The sequence below is a fragment of the Podarcis gaigeae genome (genome assembly GCF_964106915.1).
Source record: "Podarcis gaigeae genome assembly, chromosome: 2".
NCBI classification, from domain to species: Eukaryota; Metazoa; Chordata; class Lepidosauria; order Squamata; family Lacertidae; genus Podarcis; species Podarcis gaigeae.
In genome coordinates, this window is record NC_139679.1 from 110,347,897 (window position 1) to 110,373,466 (window position 25,570).

Consider the following 25,570-nt stretch of genomic DNA (forward strand, 5'->3'; position numbering starts at 1 on the left):
AGGCTGCTATCCGCAGCGTGGGGAGCCCTGCGGGGAACCCCTGCAGGGCTCCCCACGCTGCGGATGTCTATCCGGCGCGCGGGGCGCTCTGCTTCAGGGCGCCCCGCCCACCGGGCGGCAGGCTGCTATCCGCAGCGTGGGGAGCCCTGCGGGGAACCCCTGCAGGGCTCCCCACGCTGCGGATGTCTGCCCGGCGCGCGGGGCGCTCTGCTTCAGGGCGCTCTGCCCGCCGGGCGGCAGGCTGCTATCTGCGGCGTGGGGAGCCCTGCGGGGAACCCCTGCAGGGCTCCCCACGCTGCGGATGTCTGCCCGGCGCGCGGGGCGCTCTGCTTCAGGGCGCTCCGCCCGCCGGGCGGCAGGCTGCTATCCGCAGCGTGGGGAGCCCTGCGGGGAACCCCTGCAGGGCTCCCCACGCTGCGGATGTCTATCCGGCGCGCGGGGCGCTCTGCTTCAGGGCGCCCCGCCCACCGGGCGGCAGGCTGCTATCCGCAGCGTGGGGAGCCCTGCGGGGAACCCCTGCAGGGCTCCCCACGCTGCGGATGTCTGCCCGGCGCGCGGGGCGCTCTGCTTCAGGGCGCTCTGCCCGCCGGGCGGCAGGCTGCTATCTGCGGCGTGGGGAGCCCTGCGGGGAACCCCTGCAGGGCTCCCCACGCTGCGGATGTCTGCCCGGCGCGCGGGGCGCTCCGCTTCAGGGCGCTCCGCCCGCCGGGCGGCAGGCTGCTATCTGCAGCGTGGGGAGCCCTGCAGGGAACCCCTGCAGGGCTCCCCACGCTGCGGATGTCTGCCCGGCGCGCGGGGCGCTCTGCTTCACGGCGCTCTGCCCGCCGGGCGGCAGGCTGCTATCCGCAGCGTGGGGAGCCCTGCGGGGAACCCCTGCAGGGCTCCCCACGCTGCGGATGTCTGCCCGGCGCGCGGGGCGCTCTGCTTCAGGGCGCTCTGCCCGCCGGGCGGCAGGCTGCTATCCGCAGCGTGGGGAGCCCTGCGGGGAACCCCTGCAGGGCTCCCCACGCTGCGGATGTCTGCCCGGCGCGCGGGGCGCTCTGCTTCAGGGCGCTCTGCCCGCCGGCGGCAGGCTGCTATCTGCAGCGTGGGGAGCCCTGCGGGGAACCCCTGCAGGGCTCCCCACGCTGCGGATGTCTGTCCGGCAGGGCGCTCCGCCCGCCGGGCGGCAGGCTGCTATCCGCAGCGGGGGGAGCCCTGCGGGGAACCCCTGCAGGGCTCCCCACGCTGCGGATGTCTGCCCGGCGCGCGGGGCGCTCTGCTTCAGGGCGCTCCGCCCGCCGGGCGGCAGGCTGCTATCCGCAGCGTGGGGAGCCCTGCAGGGAACCCCTGCAGGGCTCCCCACGCTGCGGATGCGCTCCCGAAGCGCCGGGCGCTCTGCTTTCAGGGCGCCCGACGCTCCAGGAAGCAGGCTGCTATCCGCAGCCTAGACATCCCTGCCGGACCTCCTGCAGGGCTGCCCAGGCTGCGGATGTCTTCCTGAAGCCTGGAGAGCGAGTGGGGTCGGTGCGCACCGACCCCTCTCGCTCTCCAAGCTTCAGCGAAAGCCTGCATTCGCCCCATAGGACGCACCCAGATTTCCCCTTCATTTTTGGAGGGGAAAAAGTGCGTCTTATGGGGCGAAAAATACGGTATATGCAGAATTCATCATGCAAAAGGCTGGGCTGGATGAATCCCTAGCCGGAATTAAGATTGCCAGAAAAAATATCAACAACTTCAGATATGCAGATGACACAACCTTGATGGCAAAAAGTGAGGAGGAATTAAAGAACCTTTTATTGAGGGTGAAAGAGGAGAGTGCAAAATATGGTCTGACGCTCAACATAAAAAAAAAAAAAAAGATCACGGCCCCTGGTCCCATCACCTCCTGGCAAATAGAAGGGGAAGAAATGGAGGCGGTGAGAGATTTTACTTTCTTGGGCTCCATGATCACTGCAGATGGTGACAGCAGCCATGAAATTAAAAGATGCCTGCTTTCGGGGAGAAAAGCAATGACAAACCTAGAGAGCATCTTAAAAAGTAGAGAGATCACCTTGCCAACAAAGGTCCGTATAGTAAAAGCTATGGTTTTCCCAGTAGTGATGTATGGAAGTGAAAGCTGGACCATAAAGAAGGCTGATCGCTGAAGAATTGATGCTTTTGAATTATGGTGCTGGAGGAGACTATTGAGAGTCCCAAGAAGATCAAACGCTTCCATTCTTAAGGAAATCAGCCCTGAGTGCTCACTGGAAGGACAGATCATGTAGCTGAGGCTACAATACTTTGGCCACCTCATGAGAAGAGAAGACTCCCTGGAAAAGACCCTGATTTTGGGAAAGATGGAGAGCACAAGGAGAAGGGGAAGACAGAGGACGAGATGGTTAGATAGTGCTACCAGCATAAGCTTGACCAAACTGTGGGAGGCAGTGGAAGACAGGAGTGCCTGGCGTGCTCTGGTCCATGGGGTCGTGAAGAGTCAGACATGACTAAACAGCAACAATATATGTATTAAAGTAATAAAGGTCACATATACTAAATGTACAAAGTAAGTTGCAAGTTGTTGCTAGATAAACGGGGGAAGTGTGAATCTGGAATGCTCAAGGTGTATGATGAATCTGTTGAATTTTGACCCCCACCCTTCACTGCCAAAATGATGGGTTGCCCTTGTCTTGTGGATCAGCATCTATCAAGCTTCAGGGAATTGGCTTCCTTCCCGCTTGGCCGTAGATAAGCAGAACAAAGGAAAAGGAGTCTCCTTACCAGTTAGAAACTTTATTTTTTTTAAAATGATATTTTATTAAATTTTAACAAGAAAAAAATTACAAAACGATAAACAAAAAACACAAGAAAAATACAAAAATAACATAGAAAGAAAAATAAAAAATAAAAATCCCTCTTTTTAATTTCTTACCGTTCATTTACTTATTTTCCTGACTTCCTCACACCTCCATTTTTTGTATTCCATTTAAAAGTTGGTTCAGCAAATTCATACCCTCTTAATTTACCCTTAATTGTTTATCCTCACATATTATAGCTTCAAATTTTCATCTAATATCAATCCATTCTTGCAAATTTTTATTTTACCTTGTTACTAGAACCACTTCATTTCATTTCAACATCATTAACATTCAAAAATTTTACAGTTCAATTTACCGTTAATTTCTTTAACCTTATCTTACCTTCAAAACAATAAAATTTCAAATTTTAAACCATATTTAAACTTAACTCCTTCAAACCTTTCTGCTAAAGCCAATTAATTCCTTTCCAGCACATTCTAGTATTTCATTAGTATTACACTAATTCCAAAAATAAAAAGATATATAAAAATAAATTCTCATTCTAGTTTTATCCAACGTCCCTTCTTCCTGGTTTCGGGTATTGTCAGTCCTTTCACCATTATATCCTGTCCATCAATCTGGTGTTCTAATATCTGAGGCTCTCAGGTCCCTTCTATGCCCCCTCTGCAGGTTTTCTTGTTCCTGTTTATACTTGCACACATCCTTGTCCCTTGTTGGGTTCTTACGTAGTTTCTTCCCTTTCTCCTTGGGGAGTGAGTCTCCGGGGAATTCCATACAGTAGTATTCTCCATTTTCTTTCATCAGGTTGTCCCATTCCTCGCTAATCCACTCCCCTATGTTTAATTTATAATCCAAAAGGTGGTTTTTCTAAACATAATCATCAACTTGTTTCACAGTCCCACCAGAGCTAAGGACTTCCTTAACTCCAGAGTCTTGCAAATATTATCCAAGTTCAATCTTCCAATGTTGCAGCTATTGGTCACGCGGGATTTTGAGTCTCTGTATCTTTTGAGGTGCAATCGCAACCTCTTCCATCTTCCTCTGCCCTTGGACTTGCCTTATTAAACCAGTTTCCTGGATTGGTTGTTGTAAGATTTCTTTAACTTCGTTTCCTGTTAGTTCATATTTGCTAGCTGCAGCAGATATAAAATCCAACTTTTCATTCATCAAAGTCACTTTCTCATCCAACTGCTGCAGCATAGCATTTGTTTTGCCAAGGGCACAAAGTAAAACTTCCTCCCTGTTCATTTCTGTTCAAGGTCAAATAGCTGGTCCCATGGTCTGATTTTCACAGCTGTTATATCTTCCCTGTGAATTACAGCAAACACGCTGGCAAGCTCCCTCTAGGGGACACAGTTACTATTTAACGTCCATCTTTAAAATGTATCCAACAAAGGGAAATTTACTTTCGATTTTCAAGTACTTTGTTTCCTTACAATACAATACAAACAAGCAGAAAGCAGCATTAGAATTATTTTATTTCTCTTTTGTTTCTATCTGTCAAAAGTGTTTCCGTTTTCAATTAATGGACATCTCCAACAATTTCTGTCCTGACGTTCCGTCCCCAGGTTTGGGACGATGGAAGCTTATATTCTTTCGCTCTCTCTGCAGGATCAAGAGGTCAAAATTTCTTCCCCCCTTTTCTCTTGCTGTCAAGGGGTTTTTTGATGGTTATAGATGCAGGAAATTTCAATCTTAGAGTCAATTTTCCAGGCTATTTAGCTTGCAAGATCTTTGCTTCAGTCTATTTACAAAAAGCGGAAGGCAGACTTCCTGTTTACATCTTCCCGCTTCAGTGCCAAATTCAAGTTTGTTCCTTTGATCAAAGGAGCGATTCCTTTGATCTCCCAATCTTTCAATTCTCCTACTCACGGGTTGTTGTTTAAAAGTCGAATTGTCACAGGAAAGAGGACAGCGCTCTCCGGCATCAGCTGTGCAGCTTCGCTCCGCAGAAGTAGCGATTGACTCTCAGCACCGCGCCAGACACCCCGTCTCGCTCCAGAGCCCTTTGCAGGGTTCCTTTGCCGATCGGGGGGGGGGGGGGCGCAAAAGGTGACCGACGAGTCCCATGGTCGCAGGCTTCACCCGCCTGCGGTTTTGGAGAGGGAATCCGCCATTGCCGATGGAGCAGCCTCCGGAAGTCTCACCAGTTAGAAACTTTAATGATCCCAGCAACAGAACAAAGAACATGTCTTTTAGGAATGGCGGTGCTTCCAATGAAGAGGTCCACCCCCTCACATCCCTAGTCACCCCCTTCACTTCTGCGTCTCGTAATCTGAGCTCGTTCCCTCTGTGCTTTCTGTCCTGCCACTTTGGCAGCTCTCCCTGACCTTGGGGAAAGCAGATGGATGCTTTCCAGAGACAGTTAACTCTCTCTCTCCCAGTGGTTCTTCTGCAAGCTGTTCCCCCTCCAGTATTTCCCAGCTTCTGCCTTCTGAACTATGTTCTTTTGCAAATCACTGTTCCAAATCTATACAGTCCTCCTGCTCCTGGGAAGATTCAGATTGAGGCTCCCACGAATGCGTCTCAGTGCAGCTGTCCTCAGTTGGGTCCCTGATGAGGTTTTGGTTTAGGGGAGCAAGCATGGGCCAGGCCCATGGGTGGGGGCGAGGAGAGAAGGGAAGGGAAGAGAAGTAGAGGGGATGCTTCCTTGCAAGGCTAGTTGTTGTTTCTCCTTAGTGTGCGCCTGTAATTAAAGAGCGTGCTTTAAACTGGAGTGCATCCATTTATCTTGGAGTGCAAGATGATTCAGGAGGCCTTAGAGCGAAGCACGTGTATCTCACATGTGCCTTGGGAGCAATGGTGGAGGGACAGTCAGGGTGCTTAAAAGGAGGCTATTGTTTCGTTAGGGGAGGAGTCTTAGCGACGTCGAACAGGAAGAGCCAAGCGCGCCTGCAGGATACATGTGCTTGCTACTCTGAATTGGAAGATGGGCAGTGGAAGTGGCACATGCTTGTGCTAAAAGCAGATCTAATGAAGATTAAGTTAATGGCAACCTTTTTTAAAAATAATATTCTTTATTGATTAAAAAAATTGCATGTCTATACAAACATTATGTACAATCTCTTAACAGGTGGAGGGGGAGAAAATAATAGAAAATAGAAAATTTATAAAGAAAGAAGAAAATAAAAAATAAAGAAGTAACAAAGATAAGAAACCAAGAAATAATAGTAAGAGTAAAAGACTAAGTTATTTACATAGTAAAAGTACTCTTCGACACAATCATTCCCATCCCGCTCATTCTACTGTTTGATATAACATTCTTTTTTACCCAGGCTTACATTATATAATATCATTTTCCCCCCTGATCTTCTGATAATATTTATTAAAAATTTTCAAATATAACAGAAAAAGAAAAACATCCAAATTTAAAACCTTATTTCCATTGGCATCTTTCCAGGACTTCCCCTCCCCCTCTTGTATTCCAATTCTTTCAAATAAGTTCAACAAATTGTTTAATTTGTGTTGAAAATGATATGTTAGAAAACTAATTTTCCAAATTCTTACCCCAAGTTTTAAACTTCTTATCATTGACCCAATTTAAAAATATTTTCCCATCCCCTAAAATCGACCTGTTCCCTTCCACGAGTTCCCCTCTTTAATACAAATTTGAATAAAAAAAAAAAAGAAAAAAGGATAAATTGTAATTTAACACGCTTTGGATTCCAAATTTCCCTCCCCCCTTTCCCGGTTGCGTTCCCAATGTCCATCAATGTCTATTGTCGTCCTGGAGCTCCCACATCTAAGCCATAGTCCTTCGCCAGTCCGCTTTGCCGTCTTTTTAATAGTCTTTGTCGTCTTTTAATCATCTTTAATTTTGAATGTCCAATCTTGGAAGGAGTCTGTCTCAAAAAAGGTCCATTTTTTCCATCCAGATCTTTATATTTAAGAGTAAAGCCTCCAATTTTATTCCTTTAGATCTTTCAAATCTGGATGTCCCAAATGTTCCCACTTCCACCTTTATCCAGTTCTTGTTATTCTTGTTGTTCTTGTTGATCTCTCTCCTCCTTTCCCCCCCCCCCCTGTTCTTCTGCACAAATGTTCTAATTCCAAAAGCTTCTAATTCCTCTACAGAGGCTTTGTTATTCAGGAACAAAACATTACGTCAAGTCCCTTCCATTCTTCAATAGATAAATCTATTGTCTCCTTTAGTGTATAGACCTCTGTAGACAAAATAGTGTTCCACTTCTGCAGTTTCCCAGGAGATAGAAAGTCCTGTTCAAATTCCATAGCAACAATACTTGTAGTGTCCCACAGCTCCTCTAGAGGGATTATAATAACTCAGTTTCCTTCCAGATCACACCCAACAGTCAAAGTAACTTGTTATTCCTTGTTTTAAACAATTTATATCCAATTTGTAACAAATGTAACCGGCAAAGTCCTCGCAACAAAGTTCTCTTTTTGTTCTTCCACTTTGACAGCTCCTTTGACAGCTGTCAAAGCCTCTATTTCTCCTCTCCCGGCGCTCTCACGGATCGCTCCCGGGGTTCCCGGGGGGGGGGGTGTTGCATTTTAATTGACATTCCACTTTTCTCCTCCAGCCCAGTCTTATACTTTTCCATCGCGAAATTGATAGCTTTATCAAAATAAGGTTGCGCTCGATCTTAGTTGTCAAATCCTTTGTTTTAACTCCTCTACAACAGGGGGGAGGCTGACTTCCTTTTTACACCTCCCCCGCTCGCTCCGAATTTAAGAAATTTTTTCCCCTTTTTAATCCAAGTTCCAATTACTCACGGGTTATTCTTTTAAGTCCAAATTTTCAATGGAAGAAGTCAGCGCTCTCCGTCGAATGCCATGCGGCTTCGCTCGGCAGGGGAAGCGGAGGACTCATAGCACCCCCCCCCCCGTCACCCACTCCGCAGCCTTTAAAAAGGCTCCTTCGCGGGTCGGGGGGGCAAACGGTGCCCGCCGAGTCACCATGTCCATGGGTTTCAGCGCCCATGGTTTTTGAGGGTCCCCGCGTCGCCGGCGTGGCAGAACCCAGCCCCTGCCCAGCAGGCTCTCTCCGGAGCTCAGAGGGAGTCCGCCATTCAGCGATGGCGCCAACCCGGAAGTCCATTATATAATATCATTTCTTTCTGCTTTGTATACATTCCTTTTCCTTACAAATATCACTCAATTTCTGCTCATATGGAGTTATTTGTACAATAAAGTTTTACATTATTCTTAAATATTATCCATTCTCTAGTTGTTTTTTGTTTCCATATTCCTCTAACTGATCTCGTCAGTTTTGCTAATTGTAGATATCATAACATGACTATCTGCCAATCTGTAATCTCTGAGAGCGTTTCATTTTTCTAGTTCCTTGCTATAAGGGTTCTAGCTGCTGTTATATCATACATAAACAATGATCTTATAACTTTTTAAATTTCTGAGGGTAATATACCAAGTAGGAAAATCTTTGGCATTTTGTTTTAAAAGTAATTTTAAATAGTTTCTTAAACTCGTTATAAATGTCATTCCGGTATTTGCCAATGGCTACACAGGTTCACCACATATGATAGTATGACCCCTCCTCTTTTTTACATCTCCCACAGGTGGATGTTTTCCCTTTATACATTTTAGCAAGCTTTTTGGGGGTAAGATTCCATCTATATACCACTCCCTGCAAGGCCTTTCCCACCTGGCCTAGGGGGCGGGGCCCAGACTCACCCAGCCCTGCTATGTGAAATATGTATTCTGTAGTTGACCTCCTTTGTAATGTGTTGTTTTGAAATCTTTAAGATAATAGTTTAGCTTTCTGTTACGTTGCTCTGACCGTATACTCTATATTTCACATTTTCACATGGTTTTATTTATGTTTTATTGATTTAGTATGCTGTAAATCGCTTTGAGGTTTTTCTTAAAAATATAAAGTGGTATAGAAATTAAATAAAAAAAGTATAGAGCAGGGATCTCCCACATGGGGTTGCTCAGATGTTGGGTAACAACTCCAATAAGCCTCAGCCCAGATGGTCAAGGTTGATGAGAGGTGTAATTCAAAAGCTCAAGGGTGCAAAATCTCACATTTCTTACAACTTTTCATTGTGAATAATTATAGGTAAAACTTTTGTTGATACAGAGCTCATTTTTAGGGAGCAGCTCGTCACTTCTGCCTTATAAAGAAACCCAAATATATTGACATACTTTAAAAGCAGATTTATGAACAGAGGTAAACAATCCATGTGTTCTCAATCCATGATTTGTTTTTCATATGTATAAAAATGTTTATTTCACTGTGGGGAGAACCTGGGGCAAGGGATAAGAATGCAGGGTCGGCCTGATATCCATCATTTCTCTGGCTCTGACAGCGGCCATCCAGGCTGTTCACACATGCGAGGGAGCCATTGGCTGCTGCAGTCAACATGTCTCGACCCTGTGTGTCTAAACTCTCAGGAGGCAGAGACCCAAATCTGGACCGAGACAAGGGGATGGCACATCTCTAGCTAGGGAGTGACCTGTGGGAATGTTTAGAAAGGCAGGAGAGGATATATTATTTGATGATATCCTTACTAACTTGTGTTAACAAGTTCTGTATATTAGCATAATTCAAACATTCTCCTTTTCAAATTTGCACAGTGGTAAGCTTGTTGCAGGCTCATCTGAGCATTGCTATTTAAGGTTCCCGATAAGATCCCTTGTTACCCCTCTTTAGAAGTGTAGCCACGACAATCATATTAAAATCAATATACAGGTAGTTTATTCATTTTCATTCAGTTCACAATTAGATTTCTGAAGGCAGGTGTAAGTTACAAAAGTATATATCTATATTTATATCTATATATATATAAACTATAATCTAAGGGAGTTAGTCCCAAGTGACTGCGACTGAGCAGTCACTTCTCCTAACACATAGAAAAAAACAAAATGGAGAAGAAAGAATGAAGCAGATGGAGGAGGTGCGCTCCACCACCCAGAATAGGCCACACCTATTTCAAGTCACATGTAGAGGAAGCGCTTGTCCCAGCTCAGGAGGAAAAAGGAAGTTTTCTCCTGGGTGGCACAAAGCATCCCCTAGCATGTCCACTCTAGGAATGTTGTACCTGACTGCTATGAATTTCATATCCCACAGACCCAAGCTCCTCCTGCCCACTGACCAGAAAAGTCATGTTCCCCACAAAAAAAACCCACCCTGAGATTCCTTCTCCTTTCGCTCTCCAATTTTACAAAGGCAAACTCCTATTATGCAAGAAATTGCTTTAAAAAATTGTAGCGGCTCCCTCACTGAATAAGTGAGGTTCATAGACCACAGAATCATAGAGTTGGAAGGGACCAAGAGGGTCATCTAGCCGAAAACCCTATAATGCAGGAATCTTTTTGACAAGGTGGGGCTCGAACCCACAACCCCAAGAGTCTCATGCTCTACCAACTGAGTTATCCCAGGACTTGGATCAAATTCAGCCGATAGGATTGCAAGGAATCGGGAGCAAAGCTTTTGTATGAATATATTACCTCAAGTTATTCTGATGCTTCCAAATGCACTGGTACAAATAAATTTTCAGATTGAACAAGTGGTATTATTATTATATATGGGACGCGGGTAGCGCTGTGGGTAAAAGCCTCAGCGCCCAGGGCTTGCCGATCGAAAGGTCGGCAGTTCAAATCCCTGCGGCGGGGTGTGCTCCCGCTGCTCGGTCCCAGCACCTGCCAACCTAGCAGTTCAAAAGCACCCCCGGGTGCAAGTAGATAAATAGGGACTGCTTACTGGCGGGAAGGTAAACGGCGTTTCCGTGTGGAGCTCTGGCTCGCCAGATGCAGCTTTCTCACGCTGGCCACGTGACCCGGAAGTGTCTCCGGACAGCGCTGGCCCCCGGCCTCTTGAGTGAGATGGGCGCACAACCCCAGTCTGTCAAGACTGGCCCGTACGGGCGGGGGCACCTTATTATCATTATCATTATTCCCCAGCCAATTTGGGCGACTTCCAGCAAAATATAAAAACATAATAAGACAACAGACATTAAAAACCTCCCGATTCTGGACAGATTTAGGACAGATGCTCTATATCAACTCAATGACGGAACCAGGCAGAGGGCCTTCTTGGTAGTGGCACCTGCTCTGTGGAATGCTTTCCCGTCAGATGTCAATGAAATAAGCTTCTATCTGACTTTTATAAGACATCTGAAGGCATCCCTGTATGGAGAAGCTTTTAATGTTTGATGTTTCATTGGTTTTTTTAAAATGTTCTGTTGGGAGCTGCCCTAGTGGCTGGTGAAAGCCAGCCAGATGAGCGGGTATAAATAATGTTATAATATTATTATTATTATAACAACGTATTATTATTATGACACCCAACTCTATCTGTTGATGGATGGCCATCCTGACTCGGCCCCAGACACACTGATCAGATGTTTGGAAGCTGTGGCTGGATGGTTACGTGGGAGCCGGTTGAAGTTAAATCCTTCGAAGACACAGGTCCTTTGACTGAGTTGGGACGATAGGGGATTGGGGGCGGCAACTCCCATCTCTTGCGAGGGCACAATTAGTGCCAGCACTGTCCGTTAAGAGTTTGGGTGTAATCTTCGATACCTTTCCATGGAGGTGCAGATTGCAGCTATAACTAAGGCAGCATTTTTTCATTTCCGCCAAGCTAAGCAGTTGACTCCTTTTTTTTTGCATATAAATTTTTATTAATTAACATCAATAAACAAAACAAAACAAAATATATTAGTTTCACATCGTTTTTCACAACTTATTTCTTTTTTGGACTTCCCTCAGCTGTTCCGTAAATCATCCATAGTTATAATTTTAATTACACATTTATCAGATTTATATTGACATTATTTATCTCTTTTTCCCTATTCCCTTTAGACAATACTTCTTACTTTTTTCACAGTGCTTCTTTAAATCCCTTAAGCGTCATCTGTCCCTCACTTATATATTCCAGATATTCCACAAATTTCCCCCAATCCTCGATGAACGTTTGGTCTCTTAAGTATCTAATCTTCCCTGTCAGTTTATCTAGCTCTGCGTAATCTAACAGTTTCATTCTCCATTCTTCCACAGTCGGTATTTCTTGTTGTTTCCATTTCTGGGCCAGTAACACTCTTGCTGCTGTTACTGCATATTGAAAAAAATTACAATCTTTTCTTTTTATCTCATTTCCTACTATTCCTAACAGAAAGACTTCTGGTTTCTTTGTGAATGTATATTTTAAAATCTTCTTCAGTTCATTGTATATCTTTTCCCAGAAGTCTTTCACTTTCTTACATTCCCACCACATTTGATAAAAAGTACCTTCTTTATCTTTACATTTCCAACACTTATTGCATGTTTTATACATTTTTGCTAATTTTGCCGGTGTCATATACCATCTATAGAACATTTTAATCACATTCTCTTTTAACGTCATACAAGCAGTAAATTTTAAGCCCTCCTTGCATAATTTTTCCCAGTCCTCAAATTGTATATTATAACCCACATCTCTGGCCCAACGAATCATTACCAATTTAACTTCTTCATCCTTCAAATTCCATTCTAACAACAGTTTATACATTTTGGATAGATTTTTACCATCATTATCTATAACTTCACTTTGAAATTTAGAATCCTTGTCCACAAAACCTCGTTCTTTACCATCTTTCCTAAACATCTCATTTATTTGGAAGTAATGCAACCAATCATATACATGTTCTTTAACCTGCTCATAAGGTTTTATCTTCCATTTTTCTCCTTCTTTAAATAGCAATTGACCATATGTTATCCACTTACTTCTCATATTAGTTTTCTTTACAGTCATAACTTCTAGAGGTGATAGCCAGCGTGGGCTAAGCAGTTGACTCCTTACCTCTCTCGCCCTGACCTATCCACTGTGATCCACGCAATGGTCACCTCCAGACTGGATTTTGGTAACTTGCTCTACATGGGGCTGCCCTTGAGACTGACCCAGAAAGTCCAGCGGGTGCAGAATGCCGCGGCGAGACTCCTTACGGGGTCCTCCCTGTGGGATCACATTCACCCGGTACTATACCAGCTGCACTGGAGTACAGGATCAGGTTTAAGGTGTTGGTTTTAACCTTTAAAGGCCTATACGGCCTAGGACCCTCGTACCTACGGGACCGCCTCTCCTGGTACGTCCCACAGAGAAACTTACGGTCTTCAAATAAAAACATCTTGAAGGTCACAGGCCACAGAGAGGTTAGGCTGGCCTCAGCCAGAACCAGGGCTTTTTCGGCTGTGGCTCCGATCTGGTGCAACGCTCTGGGCTAGGGCCCTGCCGGACTTGACATCTTTCCGCAGGGTCTGCTAGACAGAGCTGTTCCACCAGGCCTTTGGCCAAGGCACAGCCTGACCCCCTCCCTTGGCAATCCTCACAGAACTCTAGCCCAATGGTTGCCATTAATCTGATGTGAACTGATTTTATAATGAAATGATTTTAGAATGTTGTATCATTTTACTGTTGTCAGCCACTCTGAGCCCAGCTTCGGCTGGGGAGGGTGGGATATAAATAAAATTTTATTGTTATTATTTTTATTATTATGCTTAATTGAATAGCAGTTCCCGGAAGCCGCCAGAAGGGGAGAGATGCTCTTGGGCTCCCATCCTCCTTGCAGGCTTGGCCACCATGAGGAGACAGTGCTGAGATTCCTGCATTGCAGGGGGTTAGACTAGATGACTCTCAGGGTCGCCTTCCATCTCTACGGTTCTATGATTCTAACAGGGTGCGGGACTAGATGGGCTTGATCAAACTACAGGGCTCTTCGTGGGATCTGTGTGTGAGAGAGAGAGTGAGAAAGAGCGTACCTTCTGGGAGAGGCCATGTCTCTTCTTTGCAAGGAGGACAAATAAGCTGTAACCCCCCCCCCCAAATTAAAACTGCCTTCCGCTTTTTTTAGTATTTCCTGTGAAGAAAATTGCTTTCACATCCGTAGCGTACATTTGGCAGGCATCTAAGGTACCCCCCCCAAAGATTCATGGGAGTGGTCGAATGGGAGGTATTCTTTGACAGGGCGTCTGTCTTGCTGCTGCTGCATGTCACTGTTCCCTGTTTCTGTGTGTCTGTGAGGAGAATACAGGACACTGCAAAAGACACAGGGTGTTATGAATGTGCAATAAGCCAGACAGAGAATGGTCCCTCCCTATAATGTAAATAGAGAGACTTCTGTTCAGGAGATTTCTTTATAAAGAACACTTTGTTGAGGTGGAAGTGGGGACTAAGTGAGGTTGGAGTGGAACCATGTTTGCATGAACATGAGAATGTAAAATGTGGTCTCCATTTAAATATTTATTAAAATAATTTATTCATTTACCCAGAAGAGTCATTAGGCTTTTTTTGCTGTAAGCTGCTTCCTACATTGTAAGAAGTGGGTCATGAGGCCCTTGATCCCTCCTCGAAATACAATCTGAACCAAACGGGTGAGGCAGTAAAGAGTTTATTGATTACAATACGTTCTTGCAAGAGGGAAGGGGTCCACAGTAGCTGATGCTCCCTCTACTCGGAGCCCAGGTTCCCTCCCTCGTCTCCCCATTGGCTGGTCCTGCAAGGTTTTCCTTCCCCCAATTATCAAAGGAAAGGAAAGGAAAGAGGCTGGGGAGGGGGGGGGACTTCTCCTTCCTCGCCAGAGTCACCTGACTTCCGGCTTCACCAGCGGAAGCTTTACAATAGGGGCTTGCAAAGGAGGGAGGGAAGGGGGCTGCTTCGTCCTAATTGTTGTTGTTTAGGCGTGTCCGACTCTTCGTGGCCCCCTGGACCAGAGCACGTCCTAATTAAGCCTCCTAATTAAGCGGGGTCCCTCCCTGCCTCCCAGGCGGGGGCTCCCATTCCCGCCCCCCGCTGCCTAGTGTCGCTGCATCTGCCGCCGCCTTCAGGATTTCGGGTGAGTGCAAAGCCGGGGAGCGGGAGGAGGGAAGGGCCTTTGCAAGGGATGGGGGTCCAGGATGAGAAGCCCCGGGACGCGGAGAAGAAGAGAAGGGAGGGAAAGGAAAGGGAGCGGGTCTTTTTAACGGTGCCTTGAAGGGGGGGAGGGGTTTCCGCAGTGGAAAGAGAGAAGCTTCTTCCTGCCCAGATCTGGTGCAAAGGGAGTTGCAGGAAAGGAGGCGGGAAAGGGGAGAGGGTTGGGCATTGTTGGGCAGGTTAATAAAAATAATAAAAATAATACCTGCCCATCTGGCCATACCTGCCCATCTCCCTAGCCACTCTGTGCGGCTTACAACATAGATAAACCATAATAAAACATCAAACGTTAAAACCTTCCCATTACAGGGCTGCCTCCAGATGTCTTCTAAAAGTCAGATAGTTGTTTATTTATTTGAAATTGGAAGGGAGGGCGCCACCAGCGAGAAGACCCTCTGCCTGGTTCCCTGTAACTTCGCTTCTTGCAGGGAGGGAACTGGCAGAAGACCCTCAGAAGTGAACCTCAGTGTCCCACCTTCCTTCCTTCCTTCCTTCCTTCCTTCCTTCCTTCCTTCCTTTTTCTTTAAACACCAGGCGAAAGCATTCCTCTTCTCCCAGGCATTGGGCTCATTAAACAATCTATGGCCTTCACACCTGCATTTGTACGTGCGTAAGGGGGCAGTTGTCGTTTTTATTTCTTACTGTGCTGTGCATCTCTGATTTTCTATTGTAAGCTGCCCTGTGATCTTCGGAGGAAGGGCAGTATAGAAATGTAAAGAATAGCAGTAAAAATAGGAAGCCCTGTTGTGTTCAAGGGGGTGGTTGGGACAGAGTCTCTGATTAGCATGCATAGCAGGTCAGGCTAAGGAGGGAATTATTATTATTATTATTATTATTCATTACATGCACCCTGCCCACGTGACTGGGTTTCTTGGCCACTCTGGAAGGCTTCCAACAAAATACAGCCCCAGATCATAGCACTGACTGGGTGTTTCACGGAAGGTGCTATGTAAATAGGATGTAAATCTCCTCCAATTCTCCTCACATATTTCATGCCATCACTACCAAGCGAGATTTTGGTCTCCTCACTCCAAATAACAGTGTCCCATTGTTCTGCTGTCCAGTTAACATGGGTTTAGCCCAGTCTGATTTTGTAGTGACTGCGTCTCCTTATACCTCTTCCAAAATTTAGAAATGCCCCCTTTGGTTAAGTTTCTGCCAATTTTTCTTCTAATATCTTCATAACTGTAGCCTTGTTCACTTAATAGTACTATTTTACATCCCTTTCTAGGTGACCAGTCAACTCTTTGCGCCATTTATTTAATTTTATTACGTTTTACAAGCTCACTAAATGAAAAAAACCTCAACCAACTTGATAGCAATCGCACAACACATTTTTTAAAAAAATATTTTTATTGAATTTTCAAATTATAACAACAAATTTCCACAAATCTTAATTGAACAATTTCTATAGCCGTATTTCTCCCCTCCCTCCTCTATGATTCCCCCATATTTCCGTATTGATTTATTAAACAAATTCTATACTCTGCTGATTTTGCTTCTTATATAGTTGTCAAAACCTGCCAATGAGTCCATATCTTTATACTGTCTTTTTATATAGTTTATAAATGCTTCCCACTCTTTTTTGAAATCAATGTTGTCTCTCTCATGTATTCTCTCTTTTTTGTTTTGACTATGGCAGACCAACACGGCTACCTATCTGTAAATTTATTCTCTCTGTCAGCTTAGCCAGTTCCGCGTAGTCCATAAGCTTGGCTTGCACTGCTTCCTTTGTTGGCGTTTTCTGTTTTCCATACTTGTGCTAATAAAATTCTTGTTGCTGTTGTCGCATACATAAACTATGTCCAATTTCCCCCTCATGTATCATGATCTAAAATTAGAAGCAGGAAAGATTCTGGTTTTTAAACAAAGGGTTTCTTCAACATTTTTTTCAGTTCATTATATATCATTTCCCAGTATTCTTTAACCTTCTTGCATTCCCACCATACATGAAAATAGTACCACCTTTCTCTTTACATCTCCAACATATCTTGGATCCTGTTTTAAACATTTTTGCAGTTTTTCCAGTGTGATATACCATCTATATATCATTTTCAAATACAGTGGTACCTCGGGTTACATACGCTTCAGGTTACAGACTCTGCTAACCCAGAAATAGTACCTTAGGTTATGAACTTTGCTTCAGGATGAGAACAGAAATCGTGCTCCGGCGGCGCAGCAGCAGCGGGAGGCCCCATTAGCTGAAGTGGTGCTTCAGGTTAAGAACAGTTTCAGGTTAAGAACGGACCGCTGGAATGAATGAAGTACTTAACCCAAGGTACCACTGTAATTTTCTCTTAATGATATACAATCTGTAAACTTTACATTTGTTTTCATAAACTCTCCCATTCCTCCAACTGTATATTAAGCCCAACATCCGGAGCCCATTTTATTTGGGCCGATTTTACCTTCTCATCTAAAGTCTCTCCATATAGCAAAATGTTATATGCTTTCTTCAATAATTTGGTATTTCCCTCCACAATTTCCTTTTGAAAGTTTGAGATAGTATAGCTGAACCCCCTTTTATTATCTTCTTTAAATTGCTCATTAATTTGTCTGTGATGCAACCAACTTTGTAAAGTACCTTTCAAGTTTTCATAACTTTTAAATTTCAAACCTTTCTCCTCTTCTATTAACAAATCTCTATATGTTGGCCACTTTCCTTTTTTATTACCCCTCCAGCTACACAGGGTCTAATCCTGCCAGACTTTGGTGGATGTCTCAAAAATTTCCAAGGTGTTGGATATTCAAATTGCAGAGCACCTTCAAAACTGAGAGGCAACTATTTACAAATCCTGTTCTTTCAGCAAAACAGGAATTTTAGGGTTAAAAATACATTTGCTTTCACTCAGAGGCTGTAATGTAGATTTTTGGGGGCTTTCATCTTATTCACAAAACGTCTCTGCAGGGTTCTTCCCTGAATAGCGGAAGCACGGCTTCCATTTTTAATACTTCTCACTTTGAAGTTCAAATTTAAGTCCAAATATTTTTAATTCCTCTCCAAAAGATTCTTTCTATTTTACCTTATAACAGAAGATCTGTCACTTCAGAGGGCAGCTTTTACGCTTTGGATATTCATGTGTGCGTTGGAGCTGACAGCCCACCTCGACCGTCTTCCCCTCCCCCACCCGCTGCTGATGCAACTGCGGGAGCCGGTTTGACGGAAGACCTGGGGCTCAGCTGGACCCCGTTGGAGCCCCACTCTTCTGCAGAGTTTTGTGAGGGCTTTTCTTTTTTAGCCCTAAAACTTCCCCTCGGTCGCCTGAAATCCCCCTAAAGGCTCCGTCTTACTCGGACGGCGCCCCAGGTGACGCCATTTCCTCCACCATGCAGACTGGAAGCCCATAATCACCAAGTCAACTCTTTGTGCCATTTGTTTAATTTTATTACATTTTGCAAGTTCACGAAATGAAAGGGGGGAAAAAACCCAACCAACTTGATAGCAATCACATAACACACTAACAAAATCCTGCTTATTTATGTCGTAATCCTTCCTAAAAGTTGTTGTATTACATTCTACTTTAAATTGCAGTGGTACTTTAAATTACAGTGGTCTGTTCTTAACCTGAAACTGTTCTTAACCTGAAGCACCACTTTAGCTAATGGGGCCTCCTGGTGCCGCCGCGCCGCCAGAGCACAATTTCTGTTCTCATTCTGAAGTACCCGAGGTACTATTTCTGGGTTAGGGGAGTCTGTAACCTGAAGCGTCTGTAACCCAAGCTACCACTGTATCTTTCCATTGATATATAATTTTATGGTATTACTCCCAAAAAAGGGGGGTATTATGATCCATCAAAACCCAGAAAAACAACACCTCCAAGGTTTCCACAATTTTGACCACTAGTGTATGTTGTCTTCTAGGTCCAAAGACAGACATGCACACACAGATAGCATGAGCAAGTAGGGCTCCAAAGTGCTTCACTTGAGAACTTGCCATCTAAGTTGTTTACTCACGGCAAAAGCTCCTATTTCCCAAAAGGACAGGAGGGGGAGCTCTCTCTCCCACTTTTAACCCACCGCACGGAAGGCAGAGGTCTTGTTCATTCACAAACCCTGGATCCACCGCCTCTCCCAGGGGATCCAGATGCAAGCAAGGTGCTTGCTTCTTCTCCATTCAAGGGCAACCCATGTATTCAAAGCAGTCCTTTGCAGATTAAGGCTTAAGTTCAAAATAAGTACAAAAACCCGACAAAAAGACTCACGGGTTTATAGTGGCACCAGCTTTCCTAGTCAAGATTCCACAATGTCAGACTGTAGCTCACAAAAGCTTAAGCCATAATACATTTATGAGCCTTTATGGGCTGCAGAAGATGAATAAACAGAAGCATAGTTAATCTATGGTCTTCCATCCCACAAGAGACAGTGACGGCCAGCAACTTGGATATCTTGAGAAAAGGGATTAGGCTGGTGTCTGTGCTCTGCCCTCGTAGTCCTAGGCAATAATGCTTCTTAATACTATTTTCTGGAAAGCACAGGAGGGCAGAGGGCTCTTGGGCTGAAATCTTGCTTGCTGGTTTCCCACAGGCTTCTGCTTGGCCACTGTGAAAACAGGATGCTGGACTAGGTGGACCTTTACCCGATGCAGAAGGCTTTGTTTAGGTTCTAATATATTGCAATGATTTTACACTTACATGTGGCATAAGAACACTTCAGTTTTACTTCTTACTCATAGAAGAGACTGCTATTGGAGCCTGTGATCATTTCCTCACTTGAAAAAGAAAAAGACAGAGATGTGTCTTATAAGCCAGTTCCACCGTAGATATCTACTATAAAGTGATGGTGCTTTCTTAAGTGTGAATGGAGTGATCATGGGTTTCTCTTGCCATTATCTCATCTGCATTCCTAAAAATTTGGAATATGGAGACAGTTGAAAATGGAGAGGGAGTGAAAATAAGAGAAGGTGCACATGGGGATTGACGTGTGTTCAGTTCATTTATTGTCTTTCCTAAAAGTCTAACAGGATTCTCTCCCTGCCCCAAACAGCTGAGGAAGATGATGGTCAGGATTCTACGGAGAGGTCTGTGAAATCAGTGGGAAGAGCAGAGAGGCCATTTAAATGCAGGGAATGTGGAATGTGCTTTAGTCACTGTGGAAAAATGAGGATACACCGACGAATTAACCCGGGGGAGAAACCGTTTCAATGTATTGAATGTGGGAAGAGCTTCAGTCAAAGTGGAAAACTTAGAATACATCAACAAACTCACACGGGGCATAAACCATTTAAATGTCTTGAATGTGGAAAGAGCTTCAGTCAAAGTGGAAACCTTAGAACACACCAACTAACTCACACAGGGGAGAAACCATTTAAATGCATTGAATGCGGAAAGAGCTTCACTCAAAGTGATAAACTTAGAAGATATCAACGAACTCACACGGGGGAGAAACCATTTAAATGCATTGAATGTGGAAAGAGCTTCAGTCAAAGTGGAAACCTTAGAATGCATCAACAAACTCACACAGGGGAGAAACCATTTAAATGTATTGAATGTGGAAAGAGCTTCAGTCGTAGTGGAGACCTTAGAATACATCAACAAACTCACACGGGAGAGAAACGGTTTAAATGTCTCGAATGTGGAAAGAGCTGCAGTCGTAGTGGTCACCTTAGAATACACCAACGAACTCACACAGGGGAGAAACCATTTAAATGCATTGAATGTGGAAAGAGCTTCAGTCGTAGTGAAGACCTTAGAATACATCACCGAACTCACACGGAGAAACCATTTAATTGTATGGAGTGTGGAAAGAGCTTTAGTCAAAGTGGAGATCTTAGGAAACATCAGCTAACTCACACAGGGGGGAAACCACAGATGTAGGGAATGTGGAAAGAGCTTAAGACAGAGTGGAGACCTTAATATTCCTAAGCAAATTTACACAGGTGAAAAACCATATAAATGTATGCAACGTTGCACTCAATGTTCACTATTTAATTTACGTCAAGAAACGAATAAAGGCAGAAATCAATTTTAAATACATGGAACCCATGAGATGTTTTTGATTTTGTATTTAAATTTGTATACACATATATATGTATTAAAGTAATGAAGGTCACATATACTTGATGTACAAAAGAAGTTGCAAGTTGTTGCTAGATTATCCAGGGGGAGAGTGTGAATCTGGAATGCTCAAGGCGTGTGATGAATCTGTTGAGTTTTGACTCCACCCATCACTGCCAAAATGATGCGCTGCCCTTGTCTTGTGGATCAGCATCTTTCAGGCTTCAGGGAATTGCCTTCCTTCCCCTTGGTCGTAGATAAGCAGAACAAAGGAAAAGGAGACTTCTTACCAGTTAGAAACTTTAATGATCCCAGCAAGGGGACAAAGAACCCGTCTTCTAGGAATGGCAGTGCTCCCAATGAAGAGGTCCAGTCCCTCACATCCCTAGTCACCCCGTCACTTCTGCGTCTCGTAATCTGAGCTAGTTCCTTCTGTCCTGCCACTTTCGCTGCTCTCCTTGACCTTGGGGAGAGCGGATGGATGCTTTCCAGAGACAGTGAATCTGTTAACTCTCCCCCCCTCGAGAGTTTCTTCTGCAAGCTGTTCCCCATCCAGTATTTCCCAGCTTCTGCCTTCTGAACTATGTTCCTCTGCAAATCACTTTTCCAAATCTACAGTCCTCCTGCTCCTGGGAAGAATCCGGGGAGGGGGATTTTCCCACAAATGCCTCAGTGCAGCTCTCCTCAGCTGGGTCCCTGGTTAGGTTTTGGTTTAGGGGAGAAAGTGTGGGACTAGGCCAGGGGGGAGAGGTAGAGAAGTAGAGGGGATGCTTTTTCCGTGCAAGGCTAGTTCGTGTTTCTCCCGAGTACGCGCCTGAAATCAGTGAGCGTGCATTTAGCAGGAGAGCGTCCCTTTGTCTCGGTGTTTAAGATGCTTCAGAAGGCCCTAGAGCGAAGCGTGTGTATCGCACATGCACTGTGAGAGCAATGGTGGAGGAATAGCAAATGACTGTCAGGGTGCTTAAAAGGAGGCTGTTGTTTCGTGAGAGGGGGTGGGGGGAGGAGAGTTTTAGTGACGCTGAACAGGAAGAGCCAAGCGCACCTACAGGATACATGTGCTTGGTACTCTTGAGTTTGAAGATGGGCAGTGGGGGTGGCACATGCTTCTGCTGAAAGTAGATCTAGGGAAGATTAAGTTAATTGCAACCTTAAACACACTTGGGTCCCATTAAAGAGGCTGCTCATGAGGCCGGAGGAACATCGCCCGGCTGTGAGGTGTAAAGTCCACCACTCCCTGCAAGGTCTTTTCCACCTGGCCAAAGGGGTGGGGCCCAGACTCACCCAGCTCTACTATGTTAAATATGAATTCTGTGGTCGACCTTTGGACTGTTTTATTTTGAAATCTTTAAGATAATATTTTTGTTTTCTGTTATGTTGCTTTGACTGTATATTCTATAATTCACATTTTTCAGGTTGTTTTATTTATGTTTTATTGATTTAATATGCTGTGAACCGCTTTGTGGTTTTTCTTGAAAATATAAAGTGGAATAGAAATTAAATAAATAAAGTTTTGAGCAGGCATATCCAACATGGGGTTGCTCAGATGTTGGGCAACAATGCCCATAAGGCTCAGCCTATACGGCCAAGGTTGATGGGAGTTGTAGTTCAAAAGCTCAAGGGTGGGAAATCTCACGTTTCTTACAACTTTTCATTATTAATAATTATAGGTAAAACTTTTGTTGATATAGAGCTCATTTTTGGGCTTCCAGGAACAACTAGTCACTTCTGCTTTATAAACAAACCCAAATATATTGACAAACTTTACTTTAAAAGCAGATTTCAGAACAGAGATAAACAAAACCTTTTTTTAAAATCTTTTTACTTTACAAACCATAAGTTTGTCAATCCAAGATCTGCTCTTCATATGTATAAAAATACTTTGTTAACAATGAGATACCGAAATAATAATAAAAAATCTGCAATAAAACATTATCAGCATTTAAAAAGAAATGCCAGTGGGATGTTCAAGGCATTGAGTTACAAATTAAGGCAAAGATCAACCATTGCTAGGTAGACCAGGAGACTAGAATCAACCCCTGCCCCCCACAGCCTGCTTTTGCCTGTAAATGTATTTGATTCAAAGGTCACATAAATCATCATGATTTTTTCCTCATTGATTCTGATGGGCGGGAGGGAGTTAAAAGTCACCCCATGGAAGTATATATGGGTCTGAGTGGCAGGTGATCCACTGCCAGACCGCCATCTTGACAAGAATCTTTCTCAAGGCCTTGTCTTCAAGAGGACAGGCAATGAATTCTGATTGACTGCTTGGAACAGAAATGTATTTGGGAGACACCGCTGAAGAGAAAAAGGGAAAAAACTCACAGCCCACTCCACAAATTATCCAGGCTGCTATGTGGAAGAAATGCATTTTCCCACCTTCCCTTGAAACAGCCTTGCCCTACAACGCTGTGTCACAAGCTGCCCTTGGGAATGGTCCCACATCTCAGAAGGCAGGCAGTGGGGACGAGTGCTGTGTTGCCCTGGGAGGAACACAATGGCACTGGAGGCTGCTGAGCAAAATGGCCCCCGTGGGCTCCATTGTGTGTGTTCCCACTTACCTCCTGATTGCTTGCCTTCTCCCTCGAGGGCCACATCCACACCACATTTAAATCACTCTAGTACCCCTTCAGTCAGTCATGGCTTCCCCCAAAGCATTCTAGGAGTTGTAGTTTGCTGAGAGGAGACTCCCTGTTCCCCTCCCAGAGAGATATTACGTAGAGCGGCTTCACTGCCTATTCCTTGTCACAGAGAACTTGGTGAATTGTAACTCTTAGAGGGAAATAAGGGTTGCCATGGTTGAAGACTTGATTTCCTCTTCTCTTCTCTCCCCCCTCCAGCAATATAGCTTCTATAGTTTCTATAGACTACATATGGTAGAGATATTTAAAATGAGAGTCCTCATAAGGACTCTTTTTTGCTCTTCAAAATATGGCAACCATACCTAACAGCTCCAAGCAACCTTAACAAACTACAGCTCCCAGAATTCTTTGGGGGAAGCCATGACTGTTTAAAGAGGTATACAGTGGTACCACTTGCCCCCTTGACCCGCGCCCGTCCTGGCTGATTAGAGCATGTCCAGACGAGGTGCGGGCCCCCCTCTTTGAGATCATTAATCAGTCCCTTGGTACGTGGACTTTCCCAGGGGAGTTGAAGGAAGCAGTGGTGCATCTATTCTTAAATAAAACATCTCTAGATCCTTTAGATCTATCCAATTACCACCCGGTTTCGAATCTTCCATACCTGTGTAAGGTAATTGAGAGAGTACGTATTTTTCGCTCTATAACACGCACCCGACCATAACACCCACATAGTTTTTAGAGGAGGAAAATAAGAAAAAAATATTCTAAACGAAACAGTGGATGTATGATTTTTGTGGTTCATGCTGTGGCCACAGACATGTGATCTGACGGTGAGTTTGGGGTAGCCCAGTGCAAAAATCCCGAGGATCCATGTGGATCCATGCTTTGTAACCACGTTTTTGCACCACTGCGGCCCCAGGCAACAGTGAGTGTGTGATTTTTTTGGTGCAAGCTGTAGCCATGGACATGCTATGTGATCTGATGGTGAATTTGGGGTGACCCAGTGCAAAAGTCCTGAGGATCCATGTGGATCTGTGCTTTGTAACCACGTTTTAAGTGGGGAGGGAAGGAAAAGCACTCAAGGGACAAGGAACACGCGTGGGGTGGGTGGAGAAGGATGCTGCTAATGATGCAGAAGAGGGGTATAAGGGGAGAAGGCTCCTCTCCTCTCCTGCTTTGCTCCTTTAAAGGCTCTGCTTCTCTCCCTCCTCCCCAGCTCGCTGGAAAACTTTGCTGCTATTTAGCCAGCTGAATGGGGAGGAGAGAGGGACAGAGAGCCTGCTTGCGAAAAACTTTGCTGCTATTTAGCAAACTGTTCTCTCCCTCCTCCCCGGCTTGCTGAAAAAAACAGCTCCGGAATTGTGTAAGCGGCTCCTCTCCTCTCCCGCTTTGCTCCTTTAAAGCAAGCAGGCTCTCTGTCCCTCTCTCCTCCCCACTCAGGGGCTCTTCTCCCGCTTTGCTGTTTCAAAGCGAGCCACGGAGGAGGGAAGGAAGGGGAACCATGGATCCTCTGCTCTCGACTGCAGCAGATCCCCCCGCCATCCATAGGCATTCGCTCCATAACACGCACAGACATTTCCCCTTACTTTCTAGGAGGAAAAAAGTGAGTGTTATGGTGCAAAAAATACGGTAGTTGCCAAACAGCTTGGTAGGTTTCTGGATGAAACATAGGCTCTGGACCCATTTCAGTCCGTCTTTCACCCTGGTTACAGGACCGAGACAGCTTTGGTTGCCCTAACATGATCTCCATTGACAGCTGGGTCGGGCCTGCTGATTCTCTTAGCCTTCGGCATGATCAATCGCGAACCTTTGGACCACCGCCTTTCCGACGTAGGGATTCAGAGCACAGTCCAACAATGGCTGCGCTCCTTTATCTCAGGTCGGGGACAGAGGGTGGCGCTAGGGAGGTAGTTGTCACTGCGGTACTCCTTGGTGTGTGGAGTCCCACAGGCGAGGAATCCTTTCCCTGATGCTTTTTAATATCTTTTATGTGCCCCCTTGCCCAGATTGTCCGGAGCTTTGAGCTGGGCTGTCATCAATATGCTGATGACACCGAGCTTTATCTGTTGATGGACGGCCGCCCTGACTTGGCCCCGGACACACTGACTAGATGCTTGGAAGCTGTGGCTGGATGGCTGCGTGGGAGCTGGTTGAAGTTAAATCCTTCGAAGACAGAGGTCTTCTGGCTGGGTCGGGACAACATAGGGTTGGGGGCCCAACTCCCATCTCTTGCGGGGGCTCAATTAGTGCCAGCACCTTCTCTCAAGAGCTTGGGTGTAACCTTTGATGCCTCCCTTTCCATAGAGGCACAGGTTGCAGCCACAGCAAAGGTGGCATTTTTCCATCTCC

The 25,570-nt window shown here is 45.1% G+C and overlaps 3 protein-coding genes across 4 annotated transcripts in view; all 3 read left to right on the plus strand.

The window, feature by feature from the left end:
- LOC310835743 (uncharacterized protein) overlaps nucleotides 1-25,570 on the plus strand; it is a gene marked incomplete at its 3' end in the record, with an annotated part of 137,127 nt that overhangs the window by 61,229 nt on the left and 50,328 nt on the right. The gene's annotated exons all lie outside the window — the stretch shown is intronic.
- The window catches only part of LOC310837885 (uncharacterized protein), a 54,667-nt gene that overhangs the window by 2,048 nt on the left and 27,049 nt on the right, over nucleotides 1-25,570 (plus strand). Inside the window, exons 2-3 of the mRNA XM_083725102.1 lie at nucleotides 2,494-2,741; nucleotides 4,928-5,947. The gene's annotated coding sequence lies outside the window, so the exon portion shown is untranslated. The remainder of the gene's footprint in view (nucleotides 1-2,493; nucleotides 2,742-4,927; nucleotides 5,948-25,570) is intronic.
- LOC310837971 (uncharacterized protein) lies at nucleotides 14,308-20,618 on the plus strand. 2 transcript variants are annotated; one of them, XM_083725247.1, is made up of 3 exons: nucleotides 14,308-14,405; nucleotides 14,465-14,573; nucleotides 19,635-20,618. In XM_083725247.1, exon 3 carries the CDS (start codon nucleotides 19,719-19,721, stop codon nucleotides 20,457-20,459), a length of 741 nt encoding a protein of 246 aa, XP_083581373.1. In that variant the 5' UTR covers nucleotides 14,308-14,405; nucleotides 14,465-14,573; nucleotides 19,635-19,718; the 3' UTR covers nucleotides 20,460-20,618. The 2 variants fall into 2 exon arrangements, with proteins under 2 accessions (XP_083581373.1, XP_083581374.1); XM_083725248.1 differs by having other exon boundaries at nucleotides 14,465-14,569; nucleotides 19,630-20,618.